Source organism: Manihot esculenta, chromosome 5, assembly GCF_001659605.2.
Source record: "Manihot esculenta cultivar AM560-2 chromosome 5, M.esculenta_v8, whole genome shotgun sequence".
Classification (NCBI taxonomy): domain Eukaryota; kingdom Viridiplantae; phylum Streptophyta; class Magnoliopsida; order Malpighiales; family Euphorbiaceae; genus Manihot; species Manihot esculenta.
In genome coordinates, this window is record NC_035165.2 from 3,829,934 (window position 1) to 3,845,238 (window position 15,305).

Here is a 15,305-nt window from a genome sequence, read left to right on the forward strand (position 1 = left end):
CATCACTTCGGAGTGACCCCTCGTATATTGTCCCCCAACTCCATCCTTTTCATGTGCTGCTTCGAGTCTGTCTGTTTGTGTTGGAGTTTTACCCCCTCTATCGCGTTGTTTTTTACCTTCTTTCGTCTCATTAGATCCAACTAGAGGTTTTATTATTTTGGTCCCCAGGGAGGGTTGACTATTTTCAATGGATACAAAGACTCAATAAAGGGCTGGGCTGAGGCCTTTGTGGTAATCGAGCTGAAAGAGAGCTCAGAGATCAACTGGGATGTTGATCTCTCTTGGGAGGAAGTCCCTTAAGGCTGCAACGACTTCCCCAGGTTGATCCTATTAGACCAAGTTTGCCTTCTTCGACTGACCTCTGTACGAAAGAAGTATGATATCGAGAAGTGCATGTTCATGTCCAACCTCTAGGACTGTCGAGAAGCTGGTACTACTAACTATTATTTTTCTATTTTTATTCCTTGTTGTACTTTCTTTTGTTATTCTGAGTTCTAATCCAAATTGATATCTCTTTTTCAGCTTCTGTCATTCCCATTGACAACATTAAGCTCCCAAATAACTCACTACAACATATTACATCTCTAGTTACGATACGTAGCTATACAAAAAATTATTGTGGCTAATATATTTATTTTATTACGGCTAAAAACCTATTGTGGCTAATTTAAACTATTTAGTAACAAAAATGCAACAATTATAACTAATATGTTTTTTTTTTATTTTATATATAATGTAACTATTTGTTGACTATTTACCACAATTAATTTTAGCTACAAAGTAATATCATAGCTAATAGATATAATAGCTATAAATTTAATTTTTTTGTAACAATTACTACCATTGTAGTCACAACACATTAATATTATAGGTAATAATTTTAATAGCCAAGAAACTAATATGATTGTAGTAATAATTATTTTATTAGTTACAGTTTATTAGTCATTATAAAAAATTTGTGGCAGAAATATAAAAATATTAGTCATGTAATTATGTTTGTCATAACTATTACTAAATCATTAGCCACAACATCGTAGCTAAATGAATTGTATGAGTACTATGATACTTTAGTTATAATTATCAAAGAGTCATGGAATTAGCAATCAAATTAGCCACAATTATATAACTACGATAGAATACTATAACTAATAAAATAATTTGGAGAATTACTCTGAGGTCCTCTAGGTATTATATATTGGTTTATCAAGTTCAAAAAATATGCTTAGAGGTTCTAAAAAATTTCATATAATATATATTTTTTTTCTCTTTCAATCAATTTTTCTTCATTTGTCCATTTGTTTATATAGAAAAGTTATTGAGAATTATTTTCTAACTTAAAAAGTTACATATTAATGAATCAATTTTAGTTATAATTATCAATTTTAATTTTATTTTAATTGAAAATTTGAATAAATAATTTCTAATAGATAACAAGTTTGTTTATAATATATAAGTATAATATTTTGGGGTAAAAAAAGCATTGTTATTTATTTTACACCTTTCATTTCTTTTTTAATGTTTAGACACTGTCATTTATTTTGCGCCCGATTGTTTCTTTTTTTATTGTTCTTGTCTTTAAACTAATTAAAGTGAATAATTAAAGTTTTATTTTAATTAAATATTTGAATAAATGATTACTAATGAATAACAAGTTTATTTATAATGTATAAGTATAATATTTTGGGTATGAAAGGCACTGTCGTTTATTGTGCGTTCCATCTTTTTTTTTTAATGTTCTTGACTTTAAACTAATTTAAGTAAAGAATTAAAGTTTTATTTTAATTGAATATTTGAATAAATGATTACTAACGAATAACAAATTTGTTTATAATGTATAACTATAATATTTTGGGGTATGAAAGGCACTGTCGTTTATTGTGCGTCCCATCTTTTTTTTTAATATTCTTGACTTTAAACTAATTTAAGTAAAGAATTAAAGTTTTATTTTAATTGAATATTTGAATAAATGATTACTAATGATTAACAATATAATATTTTGGGGTAAGAAATGCACTGCTGCGCCACATTATTTCTTTTTTAATGTTATTGACTTTAAACTAATTAAAGTGAACAATTAAAGTTTTATTTTAAATGAATATTTGAATAAATAATTACTAATAATTATTATATTTTGTTTATAATGTATAAGTATAATATTTTAGGGTAAGCAAGTCACTGTCATTTATTTTGGCCCCCATTGTTTTTTTTTTTAATGTTCTTGACTTTAAACTAATTAAAGTAAACCATTAAAGTTTTATTTTAATTTAATATTTGAATAAATGATTACTAATAAATAACAATTTTGTTTATAATGTATGAGTGTAACATTTTGGGGTAAGAAAGGCACTATCGTTTATTTTGCGTCCCATCTTTTTTTTTTTAATGTTCTTGACTTTAAACTAATTTAAGTAAAGAATTAAAGTTTTATTTTAATTTCTAGGAATCGTTTTTTTTTATCTAGTACCGCTTTCTTCTAGGAATCAGTTTCAGAATCGGTACTACACACCCTTAGTAACATGAACTTTACACTGCCATATGCTTAAAGGTGAGCATTTTATAACCATCACCGTGACCAATTAGCAAATTTGAAAATTATGGTAATTGAAAATTTCTTACAGAATTATTAATTACTGAACATAATTACTAATCGGTAATCAAGAAACCAAAATTCTTTATCCACAATATATAAATTAAATTTATACCAAAATTAATCCAAATTTTTAACCAACGATTTAACACATTTAGGGTCTTATTCCATCAAAAAACACAATTATGCCAAATTTGGCACACTTAAATTTTTTTTTTTACATACTTGAATTTTTTTTACCTACATATTTGTATTTTGCGTATAAATTAATTTTGAAGTTTTTTTTTAAAATAAATTTATTTTGATGTTAAAAATACAGCTCTACAAAGATGTGGTCATGATTTTTTTTCTTTTAAAAAAAAAATTCATAGCGTTGATTTTGAATTTGCTTAAACAAATTAAAATTATTTTATTTTGCTTATTTAATTAAAAATATAAAATATTTTAATTACAAAAAAGTAAAAATAAATAATATTATATTAATTAATAAAGGGAACCCTATCAATTAGTGGCGGCAATATAATAATAAGCTTGCTAATATATATATTTTTGACTTGGGGGAATGAAAACCTTAAAATTAAAAATTCCCTCCCTACGACCGCTACTGATTCATTCTCACTCATGATTCATTCAGTTTTCAATTTCTGTCCACTATCAGAAGGAGAAGCTCCCACTATCAAATCCAATCAGGTACGTTTAAAATTACAAAAGCTTTAAAATTAATGTTTCATTGTAATTGTTCTAGGTTAAACACATGAAAGGCGTCTGATATTTACTTTTCATTCATTTTTAATCTGTTAAAAAGCTTTGATTCACTATTTTTATATTAATTTATCCTCTATGTGTAATATTCAATTTTTTCCATGAAACAGAAGCAAACATCATGGCTCGACGATGCAAGTTGCGGAAAGGGAATTCCATCAATATTAACTTGGAAAATGAGACTGAAAATAATGTTAACCAGAACTTTCAAGAAACTCAAGAGTTACACCAAAATCAGGCTTCAAATTTTCAAGGTAAATAATATTTATGTGATTTGTAAATTTTAAGTTGTTTTCGTAAATAATTAGATGGCTAACTTCAATTTTTTTTTTAGGGAATACTAGTCAGAAGACAATGAGGTATCGTTATGAAGGCCATTTTATATTTTCACCAAATAGAATATATGAAAATGGTAGGTTCATGGAGAAACCTAATTTTGATGTTGATTTCATCTCATTTTTTGATATATTGGATGACTTGAAAAAGGATTGTGGATTTGATGTTATAAAAGGAGATAAATTTTATTACTTGAAGGCTGATAAAACTCTTAGTGATCTTGATGCATTGATGAAGGTTAAAGATGATACAGATGTGAAAAGTATGATGGATAGTTATAAGAAGTTCCCTTCGAAACCCATTGATATATACACTCTATTTCGAGATTATGATATTTTACTAAATGGACTTGGTGACGAGCGACCCACAGTTACCGTTGATTACACTTCTAATCAACTTCAAAATCCAAATGCAACTGCAGCAACAGGTTTACTCATTTAATTTTATTTAAACAATTGATTATGTTTACTTGTTCTATGTACAGAAATTCTTGTTATTATATGATTATTGTTTTACTTTTTTTGAAATAGGTTCCAATACAATTAAAAGAAAAACTAGAGGACCAACACGATGCTTGAAAATCACACAATTGGAGAATGGGCAAAAATTGCCAGTAGAATTTGATGAAGATGATCAAGCTATTGGTGATAATGCTACTGCATTTGTTTGGTTTTTAGGATAAACTATTAGAAGTGTATCGTGTTGTCCATTGCAAGTGAAACAATGGAATAAGATTACCGATGATAAGCTCGACCACATGTGGGCTACCATATTGGTACGAAAATTTATATTAAATTACATCCATTATAAAATGATTATAATTTTTTTAGTTCTATTAAGTATCATAATCTTTGTTTCTTACTTCTTTGCTAAAAGGAAAAGTTCACTTTTGAGTATTCTGATGCAAGAAAGGGAGCAATTTTCGGTCATATGAATGCATTATATAGGTATTATAGGCATAAGTTGAAGAAGAAGTACTTTGATTCAAAGGCAACTTATTCACTTCATCTCCGAAACAAGCCTAAGGATATGGATGTAAAAGATTGGAAGTATTTGGTTAATCTTTGGACAGAAAATGCATTTCAGGTATTCAAAATTCATGTAAAATTTAATAATTTATTTTATATGAATTCAGTTTCTGTTAGCTAACATAAATTCTGAAAATTTTTCATTTTTTTTCTTTAGGAGAGAAGCAACAAAAATAAGACAAATAGATGCAAGCGTTCTATGCCGCCATACACGGGGACAAAAAGCTTTGCTCGGCTGAGAGATCATATGGTATGAGTTTGTTTTTATTTTATTAGTATTATAGTGTTTTTTATTAATTAAATGATACATAAATAATCCCTTTTTACTGCTGTCATTTTGTGGACTATGGCTAGAAAGAAACAAAATAGTATTTGATAATTCTAGTTTAGAGCTTGAGAAAGTTTATGATTTGATATTTTATGGATCTTTTGTTTGGTTTAAGATGTGCCTAGCTTTCCTTATTCCTTAATCCAAATTCTTTATAGTAGCTCAACAATCAAGAACTGGTCAACCTGTAATGGTATAAGCTAGCTGCTTGTTGTTATTCTTTGTATTCTGCTATAACTCTCAAAGTTCTAATAAAAGCTATTTTTATCAAAAAAATAATAATAATAATGCCTTTTGAAGTTCATATGATTGTTAGAACTTTTTGATATGCCATTTACTATTTTTTCTATAAATGCCTAATTAGACTCAGATTGCCGTTATTAACCTTCATTTCCCACATCAAAACAAATCCCCTTTTTCTTTATGCTCATTAAAGTTAAACATGGCAATTTTTTAGTAGTATTAGATTAGACAGCAAACACCATTAATAACTCACTCATTTAATGGTGGAATTTGACCATGTTTAATATTCTAAATATAGGAATGAATTATGATTGGTCAACCCTATGAGCATCCAAACTTACAGAGTAAACAATAATCAACAGTATTATGAATTTTAACGCTTGAATTGATATCATTAGCTGTAAAAATGTTAGCTCTTTTATACAAGTTTTGTTTATCTGCAGCATATTTGTAGTTAAGTCAATTGACTCTTTTACGGAAAGTTTGGTTTTGCTTGAACTCAAATTTTTATTGATATAGATCTATGATAAACTAATACTAATTGTTATATTTATTTGAACAGAAGAAAAAAAATGAAAAAACACCTTCTCGCTTAGAGCTTTTTCTTGAATCCAGAAAGAGAAAGCAAGGCAAAGAAATTGATCCAATATCACAAGAAGCCATTGTAATACTTTTTACATATGTTTTATTTATTTGTTATGTATTTTATGCTATATTTTGATTTTTTTTAATATCAATAAATATAAATATCTCTATAGGAAAAGTTTCAGCAACTAAAGAAACAACGAGAAGAAGGACAAATTTCACTGGATGATGATGCTATGTTTGCTGATGTACTTGGGCCAGAAAAAAATGGTTATGTACGTGCTTATGGTTCTGAAAAAAATGTCACGGAATATTTTGGTGCTAGACCTACAAAGATAGAACTACTTAGACAACTTGATACTTCAAGAAGAGAAGCAAACGAGCATGTCCAACAAATTCAAAAAGAAGCAAGTGAACAAATAAATGATGTTAAGAAGCAAATGGATGAGAAACTTGCAGAGATGAATAGAATATGGGAGCAGAAATTCAAGATGCTTTTGGAGAAAAACAATAATATTGCATCAGTAAGTGATTAAAAACTAAGTCTCATTTTTTTTTCTAATATAAGAATTTTTATAAGCTATATAACTAGTATGAACCTTATCTATTTTATATAATTTTGTTATTAATATTTTCAAATAAAATTTTATACAGCTTATGGAGGATTCCCAAGATGATGAAATTGGAGGATGATTTACAGTATATTTGAAGTTTTGGATTTTGAAGCAGCCAGCAGCCTTATATACTACTTTTAGAAAATTTAGATATTAATATTAGTGTTAGTATAGTATTATAATTTCAAGTATTTTTAGTGTGATTACTTTATGACTTAAATTAGTTTATTTTGGATATTAGTTATTTTGGATTAAATTTATTGTTATTTTATAATTGTCATTCTGATTGAGTCTTAATATTAATATATAATTTATTTATAAATTTAAATTTTAGCTAAATTTTTTATATAAATTTTATATTCTATTATAAATTTTACCAAAATTATTAATAGATAAATAACATATGTAATAGTAAATTATAATATAATCCCATTAAATAATAATAAATTAAATAAATATTACATTTTAGTTACAAATAATTAATAGTAGTCGTATGTACTATATTTAGAATAGCTTCTAATTTAATAATTTTGTGGCTTTATTCAATAGTTATAAAATAAAATTAAGTGTAACAATTATACTAGAACTTGTCACTTTCTTATTTTTGTGGCTATAGATTTTATTATTGCCTTATAATTATTTAAATGTGGTTAATAGTAAATATTTTTTGTCATACAATTAAGTTTATGGCTAAATTTAGATATGTTAGCCATAAAATTAAATTTGTAACTATACATAAGTTTAAATTGCCACATTATTATTTTTGTAACATAATCATAGCAAAATCACTTACAAAAAAAAGCTGCTGTGGCAAAAAGAAAATGTGGTTACAAATATTTCATTCTCGTGGCTAATAACTAGCCACAATATTTATTTTTAATGGCAATATTTTTGCTTCATTTAAATAAAAAGTGTGACTATAAATATTTATTTTAGCCACAACACAGGTAAATCCTGTAACTAAACTTTAGTTACGCCACTTCTAGCTACGGCATGTCACAGGAAAAATATGTTGTGGCAAAAGCATCTAGCCACGAAAATTCTATTTTTAGCTACAATTTATTTTGTGACAAGATATGGATAATGTTGTAGTGACTTCTCCCTATTCCGGAAGAGCATGAAGGCCACGCTGGATGCCTTCAAGGCTGGCAAAACGGTGGCGGATGTGACCCGAGAGGTCTTTCAGGCTGTGGCCCCTGCTATAGCAAAGCGAACTACTACCCCTGTTCCAACTTTGGCATTGGTACCTACTGCATGGGGTTTTCGATCTGTAGTTTCGAAGGCCTCCATCCCTGCTAAAGCCTCAACTCCAACCAAATTTCTGGTAGCTCTTAAGTTGGCCTCGAAGAAGCCTATTGCCATCAGTGAGTCTACCAAGAGCGATTCGAAAGAGGGCATTGGGGTTGCCCCTTTGGATGTCCCACCTCTCCAAGCTATGGGGGCCATTATGATTGGAGGGGCAGTTAGCAAGCAAGCCGGACCTCAGAGCCTACTACTGAAGGCAGGACTGCCAAGCGAGCTTGTGCTATAGGGCCTAAAAAGACAGCCCCTCCCCCCTCCGCGGACAAAGGGAAGAAGGTAGTGGAGCAGTTATCCTCAGCTCCTGATAAAGGGAAGAAGCCATTGTGCTACGGGGCTTTTGTCTGTCAGACTGTTTGTCCTCCATACCCTTTCCCCTGTCTCCTACTTCCCTGCAAATCTGCTAGTGGTTAAGGCATCATCCTGCCAGGGTAGTAGGTGGCTTTCTCCACAACGATCCAAAAAACTCCGAAGAGGTGGTCCCCTTTTGCATGGCTTCTACTGCCCTGGCTTTATCGAGCTCGAGGATTTACAGAGCCTCCAAGCTGACTCTAGTCACGTATTCTCTCAGGGACTCGTTCCTCCTCTACTGGACCATTTCTAGGTAGCTTGTTTTTCTTTCCGCTTGGACCCCGACGATGAACCTGCCGATAAACACATTGTTTATGTCCATAAAGCTTTTGATGTTTCCTTCTTTCAGACTATTGAACCATGCTCGGGCCAGTCCGGTAAGGATGGTGGGAAAGACTTTCCACATTAGGGTGTCCAAGTGAGTTTGAAGCTTTATGAATGTCTTGTAGTTCAAGACATGCTCCTGGGGATTCTCCATACCATCGTACGCAGCCATTATCGGTATCATGAACTTTTTGGGGATGGTTTTCTGCTGTATCCATCTCACGAATGGGAATGAGGTTGGTAGTAAGGGGTTGTTGTTGTCCTGCGCCCCCAGCTCTGCTAGGAGTTGCTTCTTCAGCCTCTCTAGCTTTTTATCTACATAGGCCTCCATCCCTGCTAAGTGGTTGGTTCAATGGGGCAGTAGGGCTGGAAAATGAAAACTGTGGTCCTTCTTGAGCATAGCTCAGGTCATTTGAAGTGTTTCTGATGAGGTTTTTGCTATGATTGGCCATATGAATCTCAGTAGGTATAATGAGGATGAGAACTTTAGTGATGAAAATATCTTCTTCATTCCACATACGGCACTAATTAATGTTCTGAGATCTAATAGAAGGTCGGATTAGGATATGTGTGTATCCACCTAGCCTGAATGACTCATGCCCCATTCCTTTATTCTTTATTCTTTTTTCATTTTTATCCTCTAGTTACATATAACCGCCACTCAATTACAATACAATATATCATTGTCATATATGGTCGTACGTATGGACGTACTGTCTCTTTTTTCATCATTAAGCGGCCATTTAATTCTCTATAGTGCTTTTGTTGATATGAACCAGATGTGTAAGGGTCTGTTGCCCTACTGACCCATTAAGTTAGTTGAGCTGGATCTCTCTCAATTGGATCTGAACCCTGCTTTGTCCATTCTACCGGTGCAAGACCTGAATCACACTTATATGAATAGATCGATGTATTGGATACTCACAAGGTATAGCCCGCTTCATGAACTCAATTATAGTCTAAATATTCGAGACTCAACTGTTATCTTATATGAAAATTTAACTGGAACTTTATTTTAAATAAAAATAGTTAATTAAATATAACCTTAATGATTTTAAAATAAAAATAAATTAGAAATTTTTTAAATTCTGTTTTTTTTTGGTGGGGTCAGAGTTGAAATTCAGAGAAAAAAAATTACATTAGATAACTTCGATGAAAAACATAAGAATTAAAAAAAGGAGAGAGAGAGAGAAATAACCCCCTCCACACCCTGCCTCTCTTTCCTGTTTCTTAGACCTCGTCTTCTAACATGGATTCTACACTCCACCTGAAATGCCAAATCCGATAAACCCTACATTCACAGATTATATACACAGAAGAAAGAAAATAAAATTGCCCGCTTTTCTTTCTTGAATTCTATTTTATTGAGTTATATAAGCATATTCTGATTCACATAAATCTGCAGCTTCAAGATCAACAATTTGGTTTTCATCATTTCCTTCTTTTGTTTTATTTAGTATGCATAGATCTGGAGCTGCTATGGCTTGGAACGTATTCAAGTTCTGTACGGCCCTGCGCGGCCTGGGCTCGATCATGATTCTGTTGGTGCTCGGGGTTGTGGGTGTCACCTATTATGCCGTCGTTTTGACCAATTATGGCCCCGCTTTGTATGATAGTGGGCTTGATTCCGTCACTGCATTTGCTGTCTTGATCCCATTTCATTGTTTGGTAAGATTCTTTTTTTCTTGTTGGTTTTCTAAACTATTTCATTTTTTTGGTTGCATCCTTCGGGTCAAGGGAACACTTCTATCAAATTTAGCTTTTAGTGAGGCAATATTGGTTCAAGTCCTTTTTTTTTCTTCTTGAAAAAGAAAAAAAGAAGGAAACTTTCTCTTTTCTTGGTCAAAATTTTGGTGAAGTAATGGAATTATGGTAGCTCGTGGACATTTTCTAATCGTGTAATTTCCTCGGATTTTTAGTTAATTAGCGAAGGGCTTTACGGATCGTTGAATTTCTTAGCTCCAAATAGTGTTGAAAAATATCTGATCGAGCGCACTAAAAAATGGAACTAAAGGTAGAAATTTGTTTAAACTTGCAGTTGGTGATGCTATTATGGAGTTACTTTTCTGTTGTTTTAACTGATCCCGGTAGCGTGCCACCTAATTGGAGGCCTGCTACTGATGAGGAAGGAGGTGAGGCTTACCCATTAAATGCCTCAGATTTCAATGGCCTTCCGGCCAATCCATCCAATCAAAGTATCCGGTATTGCCGGAAATGCACCCAGCTGAAACCACCTCGTTGCCACCATTGTTCTGTTTGTGAGTTTCCTTCTAAACGTTCTTTTTCTTTATCACCTTGTTCATCAGAAAAAAAAATGTCTATTTTGTTTTTTTCAGGTGGTCGATGTGTGCTAAAGATGGACCATCATTGCGTATGGGTTGTAAATTGTGTTGGGGCATTAAATTATAAATATTTTCTTCTATTTTTGGTAAGTTATGCTTCACTGCCTATGCTCACACATCTTGTTTTTTTTTAATGTGTAGCTAAGTGGGGAGCTGTCTCTTCTTATGTACTTACAATATTATTTCAATTAGTTTTCTTAAATTTGAGAGAAAAGAAAGCAAATGCTTTTAGTGAATTATTTTTCTTAAGGTCCTGGAAAATGCAAATGGATAGAGATTTTCTAACTGAGTTTCTGAGTAAACAATCTTGGCTCTGATTTTGTTTTCTTGATGATTATGCTCTTACACTTGTATGAACTATGGTTTCTCAAAGTTTAGATTCAGTTTAATTTTTTGGTAGGATGGGACCTTCTCTTGACATTTCCTTGATAGTAATCTTAATTGTTAATGCAGTTCTACACATTTCTTGAGACAAGTCTTGTGACTTTGTCACTGCTGCCACACTTTATAGCATTCTTTAGTGATAATGACATTCCTGGATCTCCTGGGACCCTTGCAACCACATTTCTTGCCTTTGGTAGGATCTCTTAGCCCATATTTCTGACCTGTTTAATCAGTAAAGTCTCTGTCTTTCTATAACTAATACTGCTCTCTACAGTTTTGAATCTGGCATTTGCATTGAGTGTTCTGGGATTTCTGGTCATGCACATATCACTGGTTTCTGCAAATACCACTACCATTGAGGTATTTTTCTTTGCAATAACTTGGTCTACTCCTATCGGATTTCATGCTTTAGCTCTTGTCTTTTTAACATTAAGCAAGTCTTGGCTTGATTTCTGATGCTCAAAAGGATAACTGGGACTTAAATGAAGCTTCAATGGCAATAGTAAAAACTGGTTAATTTTCATATAAGCATTTGGCATAATTTGACTCAATGTAGTGATGGACTTATGTGAGTCTTAATTAGTGCTACATGAAAAATTGGCTCCTTTTTGAACATGGGTGCACCAATATAAGCTCGATCTTACATGAGAATAAGTTTAATAAAAACCATTATATCAAATATTTATAGTGAGATTTCCGTTGAATTAATATGTACAATGAGTGCACAAATCTAGATGTTGATCTAATGGTTATTAAGCTTATACTCCTATAATATGGAGCTTATGATATGCACTGTTTGAACTTATCTTATTTTGGGTTAGATGCCAATTTCCAAAGTTAGTTTTTTATGGATCTCTTGTTGTTCAATGATAAAGATATTAAAGTATTGCTGACATGATGCCTATTAGGGATGTGGTGCTGATTGAATTGCAATTTGTCTTGTGATCAGGCATATGAGAAGAAAACCACACCAAAATGGCGCTATGACCTAGGTCGTAGGAAGAATTTTGAACAGGTAATTTTTTATTACAGTTTATTGCCCTTGCTTATTTGTCTCTTTTCATAAATGTCCTGTGTGAAATCTGAGAAATGATATGTCCAAAATTGGTCGAACTAACAACTCTGGGCAATTCTAGCCTAATTAAAAGTTTAACCCTTTTTTGGTTTAATATACTTGAGGGACTATTTCTGTCTGTATGAATTCTAGGGAAACTTATATATAACAAATATGGGAAACCTCAGCGTAGGAGTTCTCATGATTTATGCAATCACTAATACTTCCTTCATCTTGTGATGGGGTGCATTACTCATCCCTGGAAAATGGCCAAAACATCATTGAAACATTTGACTTGAATAGGGAGCAGAGAAAGGTTTATCACTGCAAGTTGTGATACAAATTATAAGCGCTGCCATGCCATCAAATTGTGTTTCAGATAATTGTTTTCTCCATGAATGAAATATGACTCCAACTAGGGTTTTTAATCTTGAGGTGAAGCACTGTATGGTATGCTGTGAACAAGAATAATTATGACTTCATTATGGTAAGTTTGAAAAAGGAGAATCTAACTGTTTTGATATTTGAGTAGCACTTAAAATAATCTGAATGGGTAGACATGGTTTATGCAGAATGGTTTTTCCTGCTTAGCTTCCATGCGTTTGTATGGTTGCCATTGTGGGCGAAAACTATGAAAAGGATGAGCATTTCACTTGACATGAAAGGACCATGTTAAAACAATGTTATAATGTTGTTGAAACTTTCTTGGTGGTCTGCCTGGAGATCATTGTCTTGTTGAATCATAACCAGTTGTTGTTTATCGTGTACTAACTGTTGGAAGTGACTATCTTTTGATTTTACATTATAGAATTTCATTGTGACTGTGAAGTTGCTAGAACACTTGAGGCGACTATCTTTTTGTCCTTTATAGATGAAGCTGGACGTTTGCCTGATTGTTTGGAATTTGCCTGATTGCTCTGAAGTTTTTCCTGTGCTGGTAGGTCTCGATTAATCTCCACCCAGTATTGTTTTCTAATAAAAATTATGGTGTATGTCTCAGGTATTTGGGGCAGATAAAAGATACTGGTTCATTCCAGCTTATTCGGAAGAAGATTTGCGGCGAATGCCAGCACTTCAGGGTCTTGAATATCCATCAAAGCCTGACTTGGACTCCCAGGAGTTCTAGGAACCAGTTGTGCCACGTGTCATGGAACTGGGAAGTTCTCTTTATAACAATACGTACGAGCCCAACCGAATGTGCCATGATGTCCACACCATGCTAAACAAGTTGCAGCTAATATGGGCTTATATCGTTCCCACGAGCATATTTCTGAAATAACTGGAGAGAGAGATTTATGTTTAGAAGCTGATGTCTGATCAAGGTGTAGGTTCCAGTCAGAATACTGGGAAGCCATGATGGGCAGATATTTACTGTGTCTAATTGTGAGAGTATGGAAAATGCGACAAAGAAATGTAAGTTTACTGATGTGGTGGTATGCTGAAGCTCCTGTAGCCTGTAGGTTTTGTTGTGCATTGAATGGAAAATATAGAAATGCGACTAGCTATGGCCGGCCTTGACAGAGGAATTTCACTATTGTGCGTGGAAAATTTTGCAGTTTATATTTCCAACTTTGTGAACGTGGCCTGGCCTAAGCAGTATCATTCATGTCGCAGGAGGCAGACTGCAGGTTCTCTCCCTTCCTTTGAGGGAAAAAAAAAAAAAAAAAAAAAACAACTCTTTGGTTTTTTTTTTTTTTCTTTTTTTTCAATAGAAAAATTCCTACACACATCTAAGTGTACATATAATTTAAAATTACATATCAAAATTATATTGAACAAGATGTATATATTTCGATGAAAGAAAAAATTTTCTTACTTTATGATTTGGATTTGATTCATCAAAGAAAAAGTTAAAAGAAACTGATCAGATCAAAGAAATATTTATTGATAAACTTTATTTATCTATTTTTATAATTTACATCAGAAAAACTTTTAGATTTTTTTTTTTCAAGGCAAGTTTCTCATGAGTCATGCTTTGCAGCTTCTCAAGTAAGAGATTTATTTTCTTCCGAATTATATTAAAATTAAAAATAATGCAATTCTTCACTTTTCCAATCAATGAGCTACTATTAGTTATCTTCAATCTTCCTTTTGGATAAGGAAAAGTAGGATTGAAGGAAAATGAAATCATGAAAAATAATTTTTTTTAAAAAAAAAAGGAAAAATAAGGAATGAAAGGAAAAAAATGCTTATTTTTCCGTGTAATTTAGAGAAATTTTTTTTTTCTTTGTATTTATATAAAGTGGGAAAATAAAAGATTATCTTCCTTGCTGCTAAAAATATATAAATAGAGTATTAAGATTTTTTAGTGTTAATTTTTATTAATCCTTACTTAACATGATTTATTTTATAAAAAAAAATAATAAATTTTAGTAAAACCATGAAAAAAAATTTTCAGTTAAAAGTTTTTTTTCCCTTCCTAATAAGAAAAAAAAAAGGACTCCCTTATTCGCTAAAAAATATAAATAGAGTAATTAGATTTTTTAGTGATAATTTTTTATTAATTCTTCATTTTGACATGATTAATTTAAAAAAAAAATTAAATAAATTTTTATAAAATGATGCATATTTTATTTTTTAAAAATTTTAAATTAAAATATTAAACTTTTTCTTTCAAATAATATAATTATTAAAAAAATTAGTTAAATTTTTATAATTTTTTTTTCTAAACGAGAGAATAAAACTAAATGATCTATTATGGTAATCAAGCTTTGACAAAAATAAAAAATTATTATGATAAACATATAAATTTAAAACATACAAATTAGTGTAAAAGAAATAACACATAATTTATGTCATTAAATTAAAAATTTATGTTTATAAATATAAAAGAAATTATAATAAAACTATTATTATAATTTTTCTAACTTTTTATTTTATTGTAATAAATAAAACTTCAGGCTTCAGCGGTAATATTTCTACGCAGGTCCAAAACAAACTGTAATATTTCTACATTTTCAAACGGATTCATAATTTAAATGAATAAAAAAATATCTAAGGATCATAAAGTAATACTTTTCTGGAGACAAAAAATGACTGGAACGTTCTAGTTTAGCGAAGAGAAAAGC

At 31.2% G+C, this 15,305-nt stretch overlaps 2 protein-coding genes and 1 long non-coding RNA gene across 4 annotated transcripts; all 3 read left to right on the forward strand.

Moving 5' to 3' along the window:
- The first annotated feature begins 3,245 nt into the window (after nt 1–3,245).
- Nucleotides 3,246–3,714, forward strand: LOC122723661. Its single transcript, XR_006350672.1, has 3 exons — nt 3,246–3,277; nt 3,460–3,603; nt 3,684–3,714. It is a non-coding gene; the product is annotated as an uncharacterized LOC122723661 (long non-coding RNA).
- A 1,684-nt stretch (nt 3,715–5,398) lies between these two features.
- On the forward strand, nt 5,399–6,605 carry LOC122723629. Its single transcript, XM_043956395.1, has 3 exons — nt 5,399–5,948; nt 6,043–6,393; nt 6,524–6,605. The coding sequence occupies exons 2-3, from the start codon at nt 6,106–6,108 to the stop codon at nt 6,560–6,562; spliced, it is 327 nt and encodes a 108-aa protein (XP_043812330.1). The 5' UTR covers nt 5,399–5,948; nt 6,043–6,105; the 3' UTR covers nt 6,563–6,605.
- A 3,017-nt stretch (nt 6,606–9,622) lies between these two features.
- Nucleotides 9,623–13,942, forward strand: LOC110614307 (probable protein S-acyltransferase 14). Of its 2 annotated transcripts, none has more exons than XM_021755815.2 (7): nt 9,623–10,125; nt 10,496–10,715; nt 10,794–10,885; nt 11,253–11,376; nt 11,458–11,543; nt 12,133–12,198; nt 13,109–13,242. In XM_021755815.2, exons 1-7 carry the CDS (start codon nt 9,916–9,918, stop codon nt 13,187–13,189), a joined length of 879 nt encoding a protein of 292 aa, XP_021611507.1. In that variant the 5' UTR covers nt 9,623–9,915; the 3' UTR covers nt 13,190–13,242. The 2 variants fall into 2 exon arrangements, with proteins under 2 accessions (XP_021611507.1, XP_021611506.1); XM_021755814.2 differs by having other exon boundaries at nt 9,625–10,125; nt 13,238–13,942.
- The last annotated feature ends 1,363 nt before the right edge of the window (nt 13,943–15,305 follow it).